Source organism: Petaurus breviceps, unplaced genomic scaffold, assembly GCF_028583685.1.
Source record: "Petaurus breviceps papuanus isolate PSGF00001 unplaced genomic scaffold, PetGlider_PUasm1.0 214, whole genome shotgun sequence".
Lineage (NCBI taxonomy): Eukaryota > Metazoa > Chordata > Mammalia > Diprotodontia > Petauridae > Petaurus > Petaurus breviceps.
This window is the reverse complement of record NW_027185863.1, coordinates 14847583-14868343: the sequence shown is the minus strand read 5'-3', so window position 1 is coordinate 14868343 and position 20761 is coordinate 14847583. Positions and strand designations below refer to the sequence as shown.

Below are 20761 nucleotides of genomic sequence, written 5' to 3'. Positions count from 1 at the left end.
AGACTACCACAGCTCTACATGTACATACTGTCGATTAAGGATGTTGTGCTGAGGGATACATTCCTAGTTGGCAAGTCTCCCTAACTGGAATTGACTTAATTATAGAACACTTTCATTTATCCTCATTAGTAACCTGACATTCAAATAACAGATAGCTAGGCTGTAAACACAACAAGCCACCCGAAAGAAAACACCATGTAAACATGAAGACACACAGAGCACTTAGACACATCATCCGAAAGTTTTAGTCCTCTTAAGTACAAAATTAGTACCTCATGTCTAAATAAATAAAGTTAACCAGAGGACTAATGGAATGTCATACCTTTCCATTTTTTAGGGGGGGATGTGTAGACCTGTGATTTCTTTTTTTTTTTTTTTTGGAGCGGGAAAGGTAGGGCAATTGGAGTTAAGTGATTTGCCCAAGGTCACACAGCTAGTTTTGTGTTAAGCATCTGAGGCTGGATTTGAACTCATGTCCTCCTGACTCTATGTGACCCTGGTCAAATCATTTAACCCTGTTTGCCTCCGTTTCCTCATCAGTAAAATGAGCTGGAGAAGGAAATGACAAACTGCTTCAGTATTTTTATCAAAAAAAAAAAAAACCCAAACAGGGTCATGAAGAGTCAGACATGATTGGAGCCAACTGGACAACAACCTAGCATAGTGTCTGGAGCAGTAAGTGCCATACAAATGTTAGTTATTTATTATTTTGTTTGAGAGCTCTGGAAAAATTATATTCATATTTCATAACTGTGGAATTACCAAAGTATGATTCAAGTACTTCATCCTTTTTATTGTAACAATCCCAGTAAGATGACATGGAAGAAAACTTGTGTGGAGCGTACCGAACCTACCAACAGGTTTTGTGATTTGCTGCCAACATTCCTTTTTTTTTTGTCTCCCTACCACTATAGCAGCACCATCAGGGCCACCTTTTCTAGGCCGATATCCAACTGAAGTTGAAAACCAGTTCTGCATACTACATTATTCTTGCCTGGGTAACCATCAATGTTTGCATTAGCTTGGAACGTTTCAACTTCCTCATTTCTAAAACAATATAGTTTATAGAAGTGGTTTTTGCTTACTGGATCAATAACACATTTGTTGTCATCAGTCAAGCAAAGAGTTTAGTTTCACCTTCCTTGTTTCTTAAAATGGATCTGAAACAAGGACTCAACTTTATTCTGCTATAGAACTTTGGAAATGAGAAAGAAACCCCATGAACCTACTGAAAGAGCAGAGAAGAACACGCAGATCAAAAACACAGAAATGTGGCATTTTTCTATTGCTACCTTTTCTTTTTTGACCACTGAATAGAATGGAGAAATTCAGTACTCACTTTACTATTTTTATATCTTTCTGCAGGTTTTCTCTGCATTTTTCTCCAATTTGTCCACTGAGGTATGATCACTAAACAATTTTTAATACCAACTAAATTTCAAGGCTCTACACTGGGAGCTGGAAGGCACCTTAGGAATTCATTGAGTCCTATCTTATTTTTATGATATGAACACTAATGATTCTATGCATGCCAAAATATTAAAAACACTTTATTTTCACTTCAATTGCATCAATTAAAAATTCCAATACATGGGGCAGGTAGGTGACACAGCTAATAGAGCACCCGCCCTGGAGTCAGGAGGACCTGAGTTCAAATATGACCTCAGACACTTAACACTTACTAGCTGTGTGACCTTGGGCAAGTCACCCCAATTGCCCTACCTTCCCCCCCTGCAAAAAGACCAAAAAAAAATCCAATACAGGTAACAAAGCTGACCTCAAATAAGGAAATTTATGCACTTGTTGAACTTATAACTTCATATCATAAATTTACAAAATTTGAAGCTGCCTGATCATTTATTCTCTTCTTTGTTGCAAAACAGTACTATATTACAATTATAATTACAAAAGAGTATTGTTTCTTTTGTATCCCCAAGTGCTTACCAAAGTACCTGGTAGATAGTAGGAGCTTAAAAGTGCTCATTGATTGATTGATTGATGTTAATTAAGAATTCTATTACATGATCATAGAATTTAGAACTGGAAGGAGCCTGAGAGTTTGTCTGGTCCCAAATTCTGATTTTATAGAAAAAGAAATTGAAGCCCAGAAAAACAAAATGACTTCAAAATTTTTTCATTGAATGTTGTTTTTATTCTGAATTTAAGAAACAGCATATAAAGTGAGCATTCTCATTTACAGAACAAAATAGAGAACTGTATATGAAACTGAATTTCCATTACAGCTGGGGGTGCCGTAGTGTGCAGAACACTAGTCCTGGAGTCAGGAAGACCTGAGTTCAAATCCAGCCCTCAGACACATACTAGATAAATGACTCTGGGTAAATCACTTAACCTCTAGCTGCCTCAGTCTCCTCCTCTGTAAAATGGTGATTATACTAGCACCTACCTCCCTGAGTTGCTGTGAGGGTCAAACAAAATAGTAATTGCAAAGTGCTTACAGTGCCTGGCACGATAGATGTTTATTAAATGCTTGTTTCCTTCCTTGTGGCCTGGGCAAAGGCACCAAGATGGGAGATGAAATGTTACATGTGAGGCCCAGTAAAAGATCATTTTGGCCAGCCTGGAGAGTGTGTAAAACAGAACAATGTTCAATAAACTTTGGATAATCTGGTCGTGCATTTTGTGGCTGGAACCTCCATTCAATCTAATCTCTGTTGTGAGGCCATATAATTCAAATTTATTCAATTCAACAAGTATCTCTTAAGCGGGAACCATATTGTATGCTAGATGCTGGGGATACTATGACTGAAACAAAAACACAAGGAGCTCAAATATGAGACATAAATCCAATAGCAAACACATTTAAAACATAAAACAACATAAATAACAAGGAAGGGAAACGAGTAGCAAGAGGATTTGCAACATTCATATGCAATTGGAAGCCAGCTCCCATGCCAAGAGACTCCTCCTAAGGCAACTTGCCTTTAATATTTATGATTCTTTAACACAGCTTCAGTAGCACAGTGCGGAGGGCACAGTGCTGCTTGCCTCTTGCTGAGTCTCTCTTAGGAGTCTCTTTAGGAAGCCTGACCCCTTCAGACAGGTTGCAGAATGGGAAAACAAAAAACAAAACCTTACTTAGACTCTAAAACTGGGCTTGGAGATACCAGGGTTATGCTACTTCATTTGGCCCTCTTTTATCTTTAGGCTTCATCCAGCCCTGCTTTAAAAAAAAGATTTTTAAAAAATTGCTATGTAACCGAGTTTTCTCAGGGCATGCCAAGTTCAACTAATGATGAAGATAATCTTGAGGGCGCCCAGTTTGCCTAATATGGAGCTCCCTATATTTCCAACATGCAGGAGGTATACTTCCTTTGTATTATTTCAGTCTTTGGGGAGGTGAAGGTGATTTCATAGTTTAGATTGGTTCCCTAGGGGAACAGTTCCAGTTCCAAATCTAAAACCTGCCTCTGTCTCAAGTACCAAGCACTCTCACTTTTCAGGGCCTCTGTTGGGTTGGCTGGTTCAAAGGGTCACCATAGCTCTTACTCCTTGGGCCTTTGTGGATCACCTCAGGAACCCCAAACTGAGGAAGACAAACATTCCAAGGCTCGTTTCTGAGAGTCCAGGGTAAAAGAGGGGTGGCAGGGGAAGGAACATTTTTTTCCCTCTCACCCTTTCAGCTTACATTGGTGCATGGAGTCTTCACTGTAGATGAACTGGAATCTTTACCCCCTGGGTATAGCCAATAAGAGACAGCAGAAAAATGGTGGTTGAAAAGAGAAGTGACTGGCTCAGTCTTACCAGTTTTAAAGATATGGGGTACCAGCTGAGAGCGGGTACTACCTTCATTCACTCAGTGAAGGAGGCTTCCATTGTAGGCAATCTGGGATAATTTGAGAAAGTAATCAAAATTATTGGATACTCTAAAGTACAATACTTGGATAAATACATCCCTTTATTTAATTGAAAACAAAGTTCAAATCAAAGTTTAGCAATGTTAAACTAGCATTGAATTCTCTCCAACTAGTGGGGGGTGATAGAAGCAGAGCATGCAGTTGAAAGATTAATGGTAATGGGCCCAGACACAGGTGACATGAAGGGAATAGATTGCTACTGGGAAGAAAGGCCCAGAACCTACAATGGAGGGAGGGTTTGGCATTTATGTCCCCCAAATACTGATTGGATGCTTCCTACCAGTCTTTCCCTCTGGCAGATGAGAATGGAGGAAGTCATCCAATTGACACTGAGGGCTGTGAGCACCCAGGCCTTCCCTTCAGTGGAGGGCTCTGACCCTTTGACAAGAAATTCAATGGAGTGATTATTTTTTTTTTACTTTATAAGTTTGCTTTTGTCTTTCACTGTGGTGAATTCTTAATTTTAACTAAAATGCAAGCTAATAAAAAATAATACAAGTCTTTGTAAAACCGTTTTGATACCAGGACACTTCCTACTCTTCTCCAACAGAATCCTGAGGCTGTGGATTGGCTTCAATTTTTACTTTACTTATTTACTTATCTTTACTCCAGAAGGGACTCCTTCCTCCCCTCATCTTCAGCTTCCTTTTATGTATTGAGGCAGCTAGGTTGTCTAGTAGATAGAGGACTAGACTTGGAGTCAGGAAACTGACACTTTAGCTTCGGACACTTCCTGACTGTGTGCCCTTTATGAAGTCACTTAACTGCTGCCTGACTCAGTTTCTCCATCTGTAAGATGAGGGTAATAATAACACCTACTTCCCAGGGTTACTTGCCTTACTTCTATTTTATATGTATCTATGCATTCCTAGTGGTTAGCACAGTGTGTGGCACATAGTAGGTGCTTAATAAATGCTTGCTGACTTGGCAGAATTCTCTCCAAGTACAGGTTTGTATTTTAATTCTTCCTACTTATTTTCTAAGCTCTGTACAACACTCTCCTCAAAAAACACTAAACATGCCAGCAAGCGTGATTTAGCAAAAAAATAAAAAATTACAAAAGAAAACAAACAATGTTGTGGCTTACAGGCTTGTAACCAGTTTCACCAGAAATACTATCTATCCAGGAGAGGGTTAGTAATGGTAAAAGCCGGGATAGTTTTGTGTTTGTGATGTCAATCGCGAAGGTGTGGAGGCAGTGATTGGCTGAGTGGGTTGGAGGCTGAGCTGCCTCGGTGGCAGAGCCAGAGACCCGGGTTTTGGGAACGTGCTTCCGTTGGTAGGTTTGCACAGCGGCAAACCCGGAAGAGGGTCCGGATGATCGGGATTAAACGCGTCTGTGGTTGGTTAGCCCGAGTTGGCCCTAAACCCCCTGCTGGCAAACTAGGTAAGAGAAGATTCAGGCTCCAATAGGGGGAGGGGATTTGAGACTGTGTGTTTAAAAAAAAATAAAACACTGTTTTCAGTCCTGATTGACTGCCTGCGGGAGATGCTCATCGGGGAGAAACGGGGCTAGAGCGGCGGGGGTCAGTCTAGCGGGCGCGGTGCTCTCGGCTCTGCTCATCTGCCACTGGCTGCCGTTGGATTCAGGTACACGCAGCAGCCCTCGTGGGCTTTTCTTTCCGGCGGGGACGTTGGGGTGGAGGGCAGGAAGCTTGCGCTGTGCCCTGTTTGCTGCGCAGTCCGACGAAAAGGGCCTGCTAAGGCAGTGCGCGCGTAGGGGAGGCGGGTACTAGTGCGTTCCAGCTGCAGGTTCCGAGGGGTGAGTGGCGTCGTGGAGAACGGGACTTCTGGAGGTAGGGGTAGGGATGGACTGTGGGGAGAGGGGAGTGTGGACTAGTGAGATAGAAAGCTCCCCTCTGCAGCAACCTTTCCCCTCTGATATAATCTCGCCCTCCTTCGGAATAGTCACATTCCTAGATTCCAGCTGCGTTTCTGTTCGGAGCCTTGAGTAGCCAAGAGGAAGGGAAAATGGCTGGGGCGCACAGCCTCTAGGGAGGGCACAGAGCTAGAGGGCGGTGCGCGGCCTACGGGTGCCAGCTACGCAGTGGCTTTCCCAGCCTAGCCTCTCTTTCCTGGGGCTTCGAGGAGGCGGGGCGCCCCATCCCCCCAACTCTGCGGAAGGGAGGTGGGAGGGTCGGTGCAAAAGCTGGAGCGCCGCGAGGTTGGCGCTGGGGGTGTGCGTGATGAGGTAGCGCGCATGGAGAGATGACGGAGCTTTGGGGGCCGGAGGGGGCCGGAGGAGGAGAGATGGAAGGGAAGGGGTGTGTCTGTTTACGAGCAGGGGGCGGGGAAGGGAGGCTTAGCCCTGCCTGCCTGGGATCGGGGATCCCCCGAGAGGGAGCTGTAGTGCGCGTCTCTGCGAGCAGGGGAGGTAGAGGCGAGGACCTGGCGGAGCGCGTAGGCTGCGGCTCCGTCGGCTGATGAAGGGCGCCTACACCTGTGCGTGGCTGCTGCTGCTTTCCTACCGCCAAGCTAAGCTGGAAAACCTGCAGCGGAGGAGCTGAGACCCGGGGGACAGGAGCCCTCAGCCCGGGCCGGATGCTGTAGGCGCAGGCCAAGGGTTTCGAGCTGCACCTGGGGAGCCGGGTAGCTGGTGTAGCGGCCGGGGAAGGCCAGGCTTGGATCGTCGATAAGCTGGGCAAGTGGTGGGTTTTCGCTGCCTTGGGAAGAAGCGCTGCAGAAAACTGCGGTGGCTTGCAAGTCTGGGTATCTCTGCTCGGCTGCGTCCCCATGATAGATTTGCTTGTGAATGGAGAAGATGGAGTACTGCTGCCTCTACCTACGCCCCTTTTAAACTTTCTCCTCCCCCACGCCCCAGCCCCGCAGCTGGAATAGAGTGGAAAGAGGTGCGATCTGCTTCTCCGCACAGCCCCGTGTCTCTTAGAGTTTACCCGCCAGAACTGTAAAAACCCTCGAGGGTGGTTGGGTCTCAGAACTTCACGCTTTGTTAATAGTTTATTTGCCTCCCTGCGACAGTGAGCTCAGGGTTTGATATGTTTGTAGATTTCCCTTTCCTGCCGTCCTCCCCCTCCACCTACCCTTTTTGTTTGCTGTGATAAACCTGTGTCTTTCTCCATCTCCTCCAAATCCTGGGACTAGGACGGGGGGCAGCGCAGGGACGGGACAGGACCATCAGCCTCTCCTCCCGACTCCATCCTGGGTAGCACGTAGTGATAATGATCACCAACACCCGGGCGTTCCTGTGGTCGGACTTGGAGACCCGTGCCCTCCTAGGCATGCATCTGGGGTGAAGCAGGTGTTCAGGCGGCTCTAGCTGGCAACCTTTGGAACGGCCGTGTGTACCGGAACGTGGCCTGCCTCATGGGGGAAAGGGGTTTTGACCTGACCGGGGAGCGGCGAGGGATCCTCTTCAAAGGCAGTACCACCTGGAAAAGGACCGCCTTAGCAAGAACGGGCATGCGCGCAAGATCTGCAAGTGCTAGATGAGCTGAACCGCATCCCCAGCTGTGAGTCCCCAGACTATGCTCTGAGCAGTGCCTTTGCACAGGCTACGGCCCTACTGCGACCGGCAGGGCAGGAGTGAGAGGCGGTTGCGTGCATGACAGCATCTTAGAGAGATCGGAAGGGAAGATGGACAGGGGCAGGTTGGAGCCTCCTGGTGAGAACTTGGTGGGCAAGTGCTCTTCCTTTGCCGAGGGCCCCATCGAAGCGAAGCATCCCCCTTTTCGCCATCCAGGTGCGTCCCAACCAAGGTGAGTACTATGCTCAGGGCCTGCATATCTTAGCTGGGCAGATAAGTGGGCGCTGAGGGGCACCATGATAACTAAGGTGGCTTTTGGTTCACTAGGGTCGACCCTGGATGGCCACCTCTTACTACCCTTTTTCACCAATTACCCATTGCTAAATAGGATTAACTGTTAGTTTGCTTCTGAGGGGGGAGGGATCCCATTGACATGAGAAATAATTTTGCCTGAAATGTAAATATTTGCTTCTCTATTTGTAAGCCCCATTTAAATATTTTTTTGTGCTGCTCTGAGATAGGAATGTAAAAGGGATGATCACATCCTTTTTTAAAATTATCTTGTTAAGCATGAACTGATCAGAGTGACTTGAAATTTTTTTATTTTTGCTTCTTTGGCAGTTGAATTTCCTAACTGACTTGTAAAAGCTCTTTTCGGAACAACTGTTTGGTTGTAGCTAATTTAGCTTGATCTAATCACTAGAAAGCTTATTATTTCAGTGGTCACTTTTTAAATATATTTCTTGTGAATTTGATCTTCTGTTTTCTTTAAACATTTTTTGTCGTTATCTTGGAAGAAATTTTTAAAATTCCCTTGGAAAAACTAAAAAATTAGAGCCCCAAAACCCAGGTTAGTGATTCCCTGGCCCAAGTTTGGAGGCACGGTCCAGGGTACTCCAGTTATCTCAAACCAGAGAAGTCAGAGCCTCAAGAGAAAATTAATTGATGCACTTTAAAATTTGCCATTTACACACTTAGGAGGAAGAGGGAATGATTACCAAAGATTGCACCTTCCAAAAAATTGGGATTTGTTAGCATAAATAATTTTAGAAAGCAGCCCTGTGTAAGTGTGTATACTTTCCTGACTGTCTAGTTCATTATCTCCTTTTGTTTTTTAATTTGATGATATTTAATTTTTTTTTCTGGAATCTAAAGTTGTATGAATGATACTGCTCATAAGAAAATTGAGCTGTCTCTTTTGCCTGGATTCCTTCAGAAAGTTAAATACTTATACTGAAGTACTTCAGAATACAAATCCAATTAATTTATGAAAGGAGTCTTAAGTCCCAGTGTGAGTGACAAGTTTTTTCTGGCTGACTTAACTGAACTTTGATGTATAGTCTTTGGCACTCCTTCAGCTGAAAAATATTCCTCAGTCTTGTTTAATTTTCAGGATGAAGCACAAGATCTTAAGAGATTATACTTTTTTTAAATTCTTCAACACAAGCTGCTACCCTAGGATGAAGTGTGTCTGAAGGAGAGAAGTTTTTCACACATTTTTTTAAAGTGCCTTTGTGAACTGTATACTATATACTATGCCCTAAAAATTAGACCCAGATCTCCTTCCCACTTTTACTTTACTTTACTTTGATAATATTGTCCTCATGCCTCCGCTATTTTCACAGTTTTTCTCTTCCAGAGTGCTAAAAACATTAACGTGTGGTTGCAGGCAGAATTCTTTCTTTTCTCAGATGGAGGCTTTTTTTAAAAAAACAAACCAGAAAGACCCTCCTATGTATTAACAGTTATAGCCATATCTGAAAACGTGACATTGGTTAATATACGGAACACACGATCTTGTTACATATTTGCCAACTCAGTCAGAGTTATTGTTTGAGTATTTTAATGAAAGTTTCTGTTGAGTTGAAGTCAAATGACCTTATGCTTGATCAAAGCTGATTTTTTGTTGTTTCTGGGTGCTTATTCATATCTACTTTTGACTTTTTGATTCAGGCTTTAAGCGCATCCATGCAGAGACCAACATATTACCTTTGCCTCAGTTGAAATAATAAAAGAAAGCCATGCCAACAATGACACTGGACAAAATGATGGAGAAGTTCTTGAAACAAAGTATGGATACGGAAGAAAAGTTTTACAGATGTGAGGAGCAGAGGCTTAGAATTGAGGACAAGAGTTGAGAAACTGAACGTGCTTGAGAGCGGCGGCTGTTGCATGTATTGGGACCAATGTTAGCTGCAATTTTCTTCAACTGTGACACAAAGGTCACAGTCCAGACCAGCTAGTCCATCTCAGAGAGAAAACTATCCATCCTATGGAAAGAACATTAATTATAATGCTATAGCAGCAGCACTTTCTCCAATGATAGGTACTGCATTTTGTAGTATAACTAAAGAGTATTTTTGTTTTGAAAAGCATTTACAATTATCCCTTCCACATTGGGGGGCGGGGGGGGGTGTAAGGGAGCAATTACTGGTGCTGTGTTCCTTGAAATCTGGAAAATCCATCTAAAAATTTTTGGCCCTCCATACCAGAGAAGAAGTTTGAATTTTTTTTTTCTTTTTTTAATGGAGTACTTACAGTACTTTATTGTGAAATTTGGGTTGAATATTTGATCATGGACTCTGTGTCATCTGTTGACCTTTGTGTGTCATCTGCGACTTCCAAAAAGCTCCCCCTCAATTCCTATTTAATTTCTTCGGCCTACCCATGATATATGAAAAACTGAGTGGGGGAAACTCGAGATGTGGAAGGGATAATTGTTGTGATCCAGGTTTTCTAGCTTTAATGGAGAGAAGTGGAAGGGTAGCTGAATATTGGATTGTGATTTATGTGCTTTCTTTTTGTATTTGATATAAAATATTTCATGCCTTGTCTGTAGTGCTGATTTTTTGCAGTAAATGAGATTTACATTATTAGTAATAAAGGCAAGTGTTATATGGTGTAAGCACGTTATAAATCTAACAGAAGGTGCTTGTCTAAGAAATTTATTACCCATTGGTCTGTTCCTTAATTCCTCTCGTTAGTACCAAGAATAAAAGAAGACATTTTCCAAATTTAAATTTTCCTTTCAGGGTATTTTTCATCTGGGGCTGTTTGTTATAAATGTTAAAGGCCAACCTCAAGCAATAAATTAAGCTCTAACCAAATTGCTATCATTTGTTGTGTTTCAGTAATATTATATTTTACTGGGTTATAAATATTTAAATTGAAGCGTTTGTCACAGATGTTTAGATTACAGGTATGTTTTTAAGTCTTTGAAAGTAAGTTAAAAACAATGTTTGTACCACTGTGTGTAAATACTTTAATAGAATACAAATAAATAGCTTATCTCAGATGACAGTTTACTTAGGATTATTTATTAATGTGGTCAAGACACTATTGTTTTGCAAGTTAATATTCCTGATACCTAAATCTTCTCTTTTCTTCTTTCTCTGAACAGTAGAGATTTATTAATACCCTAGCCTTTTTCATCTAATAATCCCATAGAATTTGTTTGTGGCAACATCTCTCTTCTCACTTATAAGTGACCTTTACAAAATACTGGACTGTTTTTAGACATGACAGAGAAAGAAATGTACCCTTGAAGACTGGAAAATATGACATATTTCACAGTTAATTGGTTTTGCCTATTTGACGCTCAAACACTATTAGAGTAGAGAAACATTTAACAATATATTTAATACTGATTTTATGCATGATTCTGTCCCATGTACCCATTGGCTGGAGTAGGGGTTCTTAACCATTTTTATCATAGACCCCTTTGGCAGTCTAGTAGAATCTATGTACTCCTGCTTGGAATAATGTTTTATTTTTTTAATTGAAGAAAATTATATATTTTAGTTTGTGGCTAGTTAACATAAAGATGGAATTTTTTTTCAGTACAAGTTTAGAGTCTCTGAGCAATCTATGCTTTAACCACCAGGGGTCCATGAACCCTAGGTTAAGATCCTTTGGGACAGACAGTGTTAGAAAATATGAAATATTTCAGTAATTAACATGTGTTATACATTTGAAATGCAAATGATTCTTTGCATTTTTTTAGTTAATCTAGTTTCAGGTAAGAGTTTAGGGAGAATTGTATGTAAGAAGACATTTTTAAGTATCATTTATCTTTTTAGAAACAATAGTACTATAGAATGATAAATATTAAAATCAGAGATCTTAGAGAATGTATTTCCTACTGATTTTGAATTTTGACAGTTCTGTAAAAGACTAGCATTGTTACTGCACAGCCATTGTAGTCCAGTGATCACATCTGCCTTTGAAATGATATGATGTTTAAAGATTGCAATAGCAAGTCACGATAGCTATTACTGTACTGGTGTAAATATACAGTAAATCAAATTGGATAGCTTCTAAAATAATATATTTAAATATGTTTTTTGTATATTTGAAGAGTTAACCTGCATGAGTATAAATCTCTCTTTGGGTCCATATATAAAGAGCCAGCGTGGGTACACACACACACACACACGCACACATACACAGTTATCCCTTCTTCACCACAACTTTGCTATATCACAAGTTGGCATAAGAAATTACTGTAAATGAGAATTTGGGGGGAGTTTTGTGGAAGCCGCACACAACACACAAAAAAGTATAAACTCAGAAATGCATCAAATATATGTATAATATTTTATAGTATCAACACATTTTATCTTTTAGTATTGTAAATACACACAACTTTTTTTTAAAGTTAAAAGTAAGTAAAGTTGAAGTTTGCTGCAAGTTAGCAGATGACACAAAGGTTAGAAATATAGAGATGTTTTTAAAAGTAACTCATAAATGTGTAAACTGTATTACTGTTATGTATCAAATCTTGTACAGTATGTATGTTACTGTTTAATAACATAAATGAACAGCTACACATTTTTTTTCCTTAAAATTAAATTTGTAGTAAAAGAACTGCGGTTCCACGCACTGGTTTGGGGATGCCAAGCGTGTTTACAGCAATCTCTCATGTGACATCTGGCAGTGATCTCAAGTGATCTTTACATCTCCAGTTTCTCATATCTTGTGGTATTTAAACACAATAAACTATTAAAGTCATGGGTCCCAAACGTAATGTTCCTAGTGGTTCGAAAAGTGCTCCCAAGAAACAGAGGAGAGTGATGAACTTAAAGGAGAAAGTAGAATTGTTAGATATGCTGCGTTCTGGCAAAACGGCTGCTGCCGTTGGCCGCCATTACTGCATTAATGAGTCAACAGTAAGGCACATCAAGAAAAAAGAGAAGGAAATCCGGGAAGCCATTGCCACAGCTGCACCAACAACTGCAAAATATTTGCATAAACCTCGAGATCCGAATCTTTCTCGAGTAGAAAGTGCAACATTCTTTTGGGTGTTGGATTGTTATAAAAAAGGCATTCCAATAGACTCTGGCATCATACGAGAAAAGGCTAAGTCCTTATATGATTTCCTAAAGGAAAATGAAGGCCAAGGGTCTACCTCTACGGATTTTCAGGCCAGCAAAGGCTGGTTTGAAAATTTTAAAAAAAGGTTTAGCCTATGCAGTGTAAAAGTAATGGGAGAGGCAGCATCTACTGATCAAGAGACAACATCTGTCCATGAAGAGTCAGCTAGGGAGTTTCCTGAAACCCCGAAGAAAGTGGTTGAAGAGAAAGGCAGCATTCAACTTCTTCCTTTCAAGTTAGATTGCAGAGATGTACCACAGGTTAATGGTGAGTACAAGTAGGGAATTTCAGAGGTTAATTTTTTAATGTCTTTTGTTGTATGTGCAGTATATTCAGTATTATTCTCCTAATTTTTTTCATTTTAAACATTTTTTCATATTTCATATTTTTTGTTTTTCATACAGTATTTTTACTTAACGTTGACCTACATATAGCCCATGAACAAATGCCCCAAATTTTACAGTAGGATCCTGTAAACATCCCAATAAAAAAAGAAAGAAAAAATTCAGTCCTCTCCTCTGTTACCAAGAGAGGACCAAAAAATTTTACTTGAATTTTCCAGATCCTGGAGATGCTGCACCCTAAACCCTCGTGATGTGGAAGGGATAACTGTGTACACACACACACACACACACACACACACACACACACACACACACACTCACACATACTGTCACATGCAAACACTCACATGGTTTTTTGGTCCATGTATAAAGAGCCAGTGTGGTATCACACTCAAATAGAAACAGATCCCAATGGTCTGCAAAATGACTTAGAAAACTATAACTTAACATCATCTATGTTGTATTTTAATTTATTTTGTTAAACATTTCCCAATTCATTTTAATTTGGTTTAGGCCACTCAGTGAATTTTGCAACCACCTACAAAAAGCCTCATCTTTGATATTTCTAGTTTGGTGCATAAAATGCTATATTTGAAGTCCAGAGGATGAGCTCAGATCTTACCTTCCAACATCAGCAATGTTGGGCATCCCTTGGGCAAGTCACCATACCTCTGAGTCTCAGGTAACTCCTAAGACATCTCCTAAATTATTGAAGGGTTGCTCTCTCTCTGCCTCTGTGATGGAGACACTTTAGTGAAACTGGCAAAACGCTGTCTTTGACATATTTACATATGTAATTGTAGCTCGTTTTTTATAACACTGGGACTTTGGAAATTGTAGCTTTTTTGTGCTTTCTGTTTCTGAACAAAAGAAAACAATCAGGATTCTCTGAAATAATCAATCTAATTGATTATATTGGACCATTCTAAGTCGTGGATCTCTCACTTTAAAATTTGCCTTTATATATTACTTAGTTGGTAATCAATGCCATTTGATACTAAAATGATGACATTAATTTTTTTTATGAGATTATCTGTAAAGACATTCGTTGTAGTTAAACCTGAATTATTTTTTCATTAACAGTTCCTGGAGCAGTAGCCAAATTGAATTAATGTAAGTTTTTCTTTCACATAGGACCAAAAAAACCTATTTAGAAAGTAGTAGTCTGTGAGGAGATGCATATTTTTTTATAGTGCTGCTAGTAGAAAAATCAGGGAGCAGGGAAAGGAGGAAGAGCCCAAAAGACATGTAAATTTAAATGAATTGTGGGGAACTAATGATTTAGTCTTGAGTTCCAAGAAGTGAGATGGGAGACTTTGATCGATTCAGGTCTCCTGTGCTGCTTATATGGGCAGGCCTAGAAGTGAGGGAATGGAGGGGGACTAGGTGGGGAATATTTTTTCCTTAATTCTTTGGGTTCATTCATTTTAATGAAAGACTTATGGGGATGTATGGAGGAGTTAACCAGCTGTGTTTATTATTGGAACAGTGCTGTTGACAACTGAAGGTTTATACAGTACTTGTGTTTTGAGTTTTTGTGAATATTGTGAGACTGTGGGAAAGGGAAAAGGTGATGGTGTTGATGTGACATTTCCCATGTGGGGAGTAGAGTTTATCTCTAGCCTAGGGTGAAGGAATGATTCTGTTATTCATATAGAGAACTCAGTTAAGGAAACGCCCTCTACCCATGGAACTTGACATCTTCTTCTGGCACTTAGGCACACAATAAATGTTTTATTGATTAGTCTGTGCGATTGAAAAATCTTAGAGAATTGCTTAGAGCTCTGAGAGGTTATGTGACTTGCCCTGGGCGACATAACTAGTATTTCAGAGGCAGGATTTGAACCAAGGTCTTCTGGGCTTTTCGCTCTCTCACCGCTATACCATGTCTGTCTCTTTCTTAAACTTCTTATTCTAAATTAGCCATGTTAAATTTTTTTTTAATCCATAAAGGTGTTCAGGACATTTTATGAAACTGTAGTTACATCTCATTATTGTATCTATTATCTGCATTACATTATCTCTAGATTATAAAAATCAAGTAAGAAATAAACTTGGAAGAGGGTCTAAAAATATAAACCTTTTCTAGGAGAAAGCCTTTTGGCAGCTTTCTGCCTTATGTTGAACTTGTGAAAGCTCCTTTAATTTTCTCAGCAAATGAGTTAATTGTAGTGGGTAGTGTTTTTGGCAGACAGCTAAGAAAATGTGGCATATGTTTGTAAAATTCCTTTTTTTAGCTACAATTTGTGATGTCTCTATTTCCCAGCTGACGTTTTGGGCTCTCTGAACCTGTGGCCAAAGTCTTTTTGATATGAAACTACATAGGACTTTGAAATAGGAAATTTATCAAGCAGGACCAATTAAGAAAATTTCAGAAGTGTTAACTGGTCTTAAAATGCCACTTAAATTAGATTAAAATCAATTGAATGCTCTATATTTGGAACACCAGTTGTTCCCTACTACTTAGGATAATTAGTGCTCAAACAAGTTTTAGAGATACATTTGGAAAAGCTTTCCAAAATGGGGTATAATGAACACCTAGCTTACCAGTAAAATATAACAAATACGTATTTGGTATTCTTATTTTAAATGGCTGGCATGCCTTTCAAAATATTGAGTAAATAAGACATTTATTATCATCATAGTAATAATATCTAACATTTTTATAGTGCTCATTATGTGCCAGGTTGTGCTAAATATTTTACAGTTATTTCTTCATTTGATGGTTCCAACAACTCTGGGAAGCAGGAGCTGGTATTATTCCATTTTACAGATGAAACTGAGACTAACAGGTTAAATGACTTGCCCAGAGTCACATAGCTAGTAAGCCTCTGAGACTGGATTTGAACTCGGGTCTTCTGTTTCCAAGTATTTATGTTTTTAAGATGATTTCTTGGGAGTGGGGGAGGGAAGCATCAGATCTTTCTATTTACTGGTATTTTCAAATTATCATCCAAAATGTCTAGTAGTTGAAAGTAAAATTTTCAAAAGCCAAATGTATATATCAATTTCACGTGAAAAAATAATTGTTTCTATAACTAAATGGGGATTCTCAGGAATTTTTAATCTATGTTAAAAGTGGAAATTCATGGTAATATGACAGCAATATGTGAAAAACTACTTTTAAAAAAATACTAATAATCTAAAAGCTGTTAGAGTTTTCAAAATAATCAACTTTCTGAAAGTTTTTGTTATTTATGGAGATTGTTCTTATATGTCTGTGTATCCTCTACACTAAAATTAGAGATTATCTTTCTGTTATAATGATTTTTTTTCTTTTTTTACTTTTAGAGAGATCATTTTCACTACACAAAACACACTCAGTAAAGAACATGGAGAATATTTTTCAGCTGGTGAGAAATGTTATACCCCCGTTAACTACTAAAAAGCGTAAAGGTCAAGATGGAAGAATAGGCATAGTTGGAGGCTGCCAAGAGTAAGTTGAAATGTTTTAAACATGTTATTTTAAATTACTTTCAGTGCCATATGGTAACTTTTTTTTTAATCTCCAAAGATATCATTAAAATATTCAGTTATGGGGAGGTAGCTGTAGTGTAGTGAATTACTGGGCTGGGGATCAGACCTGAATTTGTTGACCTGGTTTCCCTTTTGTTATTAACTCTTTCTATGTGACCTTGGGCAAGTCATTTTTTCTTGATGCACTTCCATTTTCTTATCTGTAAGGAGGGGGTTGGAATACATCAGAAGTGTTAGACCCATAGCCACAAAACTCTCCAGTTGTGGTCTGTACCAGATTAAAATGTTGATTGGGGAATGTTTAACAAAGTTGTTTTTTTTTTTTTAATATAGCATAACATAGATAATGTTAATTTGTGGTTTTCTAAGTCAATCCATGACTCCCAGGGATCAGTTTCTATTTTTTCTAGACTAGATGATCACTTATGGACCCTTTTAACTCTCAAATTGGATGATTTTCCCCCTAGTAGTCAATGATTAATTGAATTGGAAGAAAATACTCTTTTTTTTTTTTTTTGGCCTTTTGGAGGACAATTGGGGTTAAGTAACTTGCCCAAGGTTACTAGTTACTAGTTTTTTTGTGTGTGGGTGTTAAGTGTCTGAGGCCTGAACTGAACTCAGGTCTTCCCGACTCCGGGGCCAGCACTTTACTCACTGAGCCACCAAAAGCAATTTTTTTTTTAAAGCAATCGGGGTTAAGTAACTTGCTCAAGGTTACTCGGCCAGTTATTTCTGGGTGTGGTGCTGAGTGTCTGAGCCCGGGATTCGATCCCCAGGTCATCCTGACACTGGAGCTGGTGCTCTTACTTGCTGAGCCACCTAGCCACCCCTGAAGAAAATACTCTTAACGCCTTCAGTTTTTATATAAAAAATTACTGTCAATTCCACCATAGCGAATTGATAAATTTGCTAATATGTGGGAATGTGAACAGCTTTTGGAGGGCAGCTGGGTGGTTCAGTGGATAGAACTGTGTGACCCTGGGCAAGTCACTTTACCTCTCTTTGCCACTGGAAAAGGAAATGGCAAACCAGTCCAGTGTCTTTGCCAAGAAAACCCCATGGGTAGAGGTCCACAGGTTCATGAAGAGTCCAACATGACTGAACAACAGCAACAACTAGCTTTTTAAGGACTGTTATCCTTTGGGTAAGATTTCATGGGAGGAACTGAATTTACTTTTTTCTTTCCAAATAATCAGTCTTCATGAGTGTAGCAGCAAGCACCCCAAGTGTCCTCAGAGTTTGCTGCCAACACAGGTTCTTAGATCTGCTTTGTTAAAGGAAAGAAACTCAAAATGGGTTAACAAGCTTACTTTAATCAGTCAGATATGTATCCTTCACCTAGTTCAGGGGAAAAGGTCCCCACCCCGAACTTCAGAATATACAGACAGAATTATCAAGACAGAAACAGATCAAGTAGACAGCTTTCCAAACTGTCCAACCATTGCATCCATACCAAACAACATCTGGGTTTCAAAGCCGGGAAGCTCTGGACAATGGCTTTCCAGAGTTTCATCTGATCAAATCACAGAACACTTCTCAAAGTGAGCCCCAAAACAAAGCCTCACATCAGGGCTTATATAGCCTTCTCCTGGCTCAGAGAATCTAACAACCTTATTGACTCACTGGCCAATCAAGAAGTATCTACTGAAAAACAAGCCTCCCACCCCAGGCTCCAGGTGCACTTTAGCCTAGGGGCAGGGAAGATCTTTAAAATTTACATTCCCATTACAGTGAGACATGTGTGAGTTTAGTTTTGAAAATACTGCATCACAGGGTTGACTAGGTGGCACAGTGAATAGAGTACCGGCCTTGGAGTCAGGAGGACCCGAGTTCAAATCTGGCCTTAAGACACTTAACACAAAAAACTAGCTATGTGACCTTGGGCAAGTCACTTTAACCCCAAGTGCCCTCCAAAAAGCAAAAAAAATAGTCCATCAATTTTCATTGTCACTAAAAAACCACCAAGGAGTAATGAAAGATTGTAAATAGACTTGAAAATGATTTTTTCTCTCATGCTGCTGTTTTGAAAACATTACTTCTTTTCAAACAAAAATACTCTTTCTCTCTTATATTTCCTTGGCCGCCTCTGTATTTCACTTCTCTCTCAGGATCTGGGTATTGTGCTTATTACAAGTCCTCTGGAATTGTGCTTAGTCAGATTTCCTCACTTATTCAAAAATGTTGTTACAATATTGCTTTTATTGTATAAATTGTTCTCCTGGTTCTGCTCTTTTCGATCAGTGCAGTTTCTCTGAAACCATCGCTTTCACCATTTCTTACAGGCCGATAGTATTCCATCATATTTATATACTATTCTTTAGCCATTTCTCAGTGGATGGGCATCCCCTCCGTTTCCAAATCTATGCCATCCCCAAAAGGGCAAGTCTATTTTTATTCATATAGGCTCTTTCCCTTTTTCTTTGATCTCTTTGGGTTATAGACCTAGTATTACTATCACTGGGTCAAGGGATATGCACAGTTTAACAGCTTTTGGGGCCTGGTTCCAAGTGCTTTCCAGAATGATGGGACTAGTTCACAGGTCCACCTATAATGCATTCATGTAAGTGTTTTCCCACAATCCTCTAGCATTTGTCATTTTCCTTTATTGTCAGCTTTGTCAATCTGATGAGTGTGAAGTGGTACCTCAGAGTTGTTTTAATTTACATTTCTCTTATCAATAGTGACTTAGAGCATTTTTTCAGATGGTTATTGATATTGGGAGTAGGGGAGGGAAGCATCAGATCTTTCTATTTACTGGTATTTTCAAATTATCATCCAAAATGCTAGTAGTTGAAAGTATTTTTAGTCCTGAAAACTGTCCATATCCTTTGACCGCTTGTCACTTGGGGAATGGTTCTAATTCTTAAAAATCTTAACAAGTTCCCCATATATCACAGAAAAGAGACCTCTCTTATTAGGGTACTTTTTAACCTTTTGAATGCCACTTTTTTTTCTTAAAGAGACTTTTTAAAAAGTTACATTTTACATTCTCCAACTGACAAAAACAGGTTTTTCTCTCTCCTGTCACTATCCCCACCATCATGTCTAAAAAATAATCTCATTATGCCCTTGTCTGTCACCTGTCTGGCAGGAGGTATGTAGTATGCTTTATTTATCATTGGTCCCCTGGAATTTTCTGTTTATTTTTGTCATTTTATTGTATAAATTGTTTTTGTACTGGTCGGTTTACTTTGCATCAGTTCATTCAAGTCTTACAACTTTTCACTGATACCATCATAAGGACTCTGTATTGATAGCCTTCTTTTTTTTTTTTCATTTTTCAAATGCTTTATTAACTTCTGATTTATATCATTCATTTCCGCCAGATTTTGAGTTACAAATTTTCTCCCCATTTTTCCCCTACCCACAGCCCCCAAATAGCAGTCCCACAGGATATCCTATCCCCTCCTCCAATCTTCTCTCTACCATATTTTCTCCCATACCCCCTTCGACTTTTCCAGTAGGGCAGGTGGATCTCTATGCCCCAGTTCCTGTATAACTTATTTTCCAATTACATGTAAAATAGTATTAATAATAGTGTATATATATATATTTTTTTTTAACATTTAATTTTAAAACTTTGAATTCCAGATACATTCCCTTCCTCCCTTGTCACCCACCCTTACTGGGAAGATAAGCAGTTCATTATAGGTTGTACATGTGTAGCTACTACAAAATATTACCATAGTAGATATATTGTAAAAGACTGACTATATTTCCCTCCCTCCTATCCCACCTCCCACTTGTTCTATTCTCTACTTTGATCCCATCCCTTTTCAAAAGTGGGTGCTTCCAACTTCCCTCCCCCCCAGCCTGCCCTCCTTTCCATCATCCCCCTCTCATCCCCTTCCCCCCTATTCTCTTGTAGGATGAGATACCCTATTTAGTGTGTATGTCATTCCCTCCTGTAGCAGCAAGCACCCCAAGCGTCCTCAGGGTTGCTGCCACCACAGGTTCTTGGATCTGCTTTGATAAAGGAAAGCAACTCAAAATGGGTTAACAAGCTTACTTTAATCAGTCAGACATATATTGTTTACCTTGTTCAGGGGGAAAAGGTCAGCACCCCGAACTTCAAAGTATACAGGCAGAATTATCAAGACAGAAACAGATCAAGTAGACAGCTTTCCAAACTGTTCAGCCATTACATCCATACCCAATCAACATCTGGGTTTTCAACATCTGGGTTTTTCAAAGGGGGGGGGGGG

The 20761-nt window shown here is 39.9% G+C and overlaps 1 protein-coding gene across 6 annotated transcripts in view; it reads left to right on the top strand.

Annotated features, from left to right (window-relative positions):
- The first annotated feature begins 5086 nt into the window (after positions 1-5086).
- Positions 5087-20761, top strand: part of NAXD (NAD(P)HX dehydratase) — a 73717-nt gene continuing 58042 nt past the window's right edge. The window contains exons 1-3 of one of the 6 annotated variants that reach the window (XM_069094113.1): positions 5119-5265; positions 5345-5468; positions 16371-16515. In XM_069094113.1, coding sequence (XP_068950214.1) covers positions 16412-16515 — 104 coding nt within the window. In that variant the 5' untranslated portion in view covers positions 5119-5265; positions 5345-5468; positions 16371-16411. Of the gene's footprint in view, positions 5266-5344; positions 5469-5512; positions 5641-13592; positions 13762-14162; positions 14197-16370; positions 16516-20761 lie in introns of those variants that run through there. The other 5 variants (XM_069094114.1, XM_069094116.1, XM_069094117.1 and 2 more) reach the window with 5 other exon arrangements.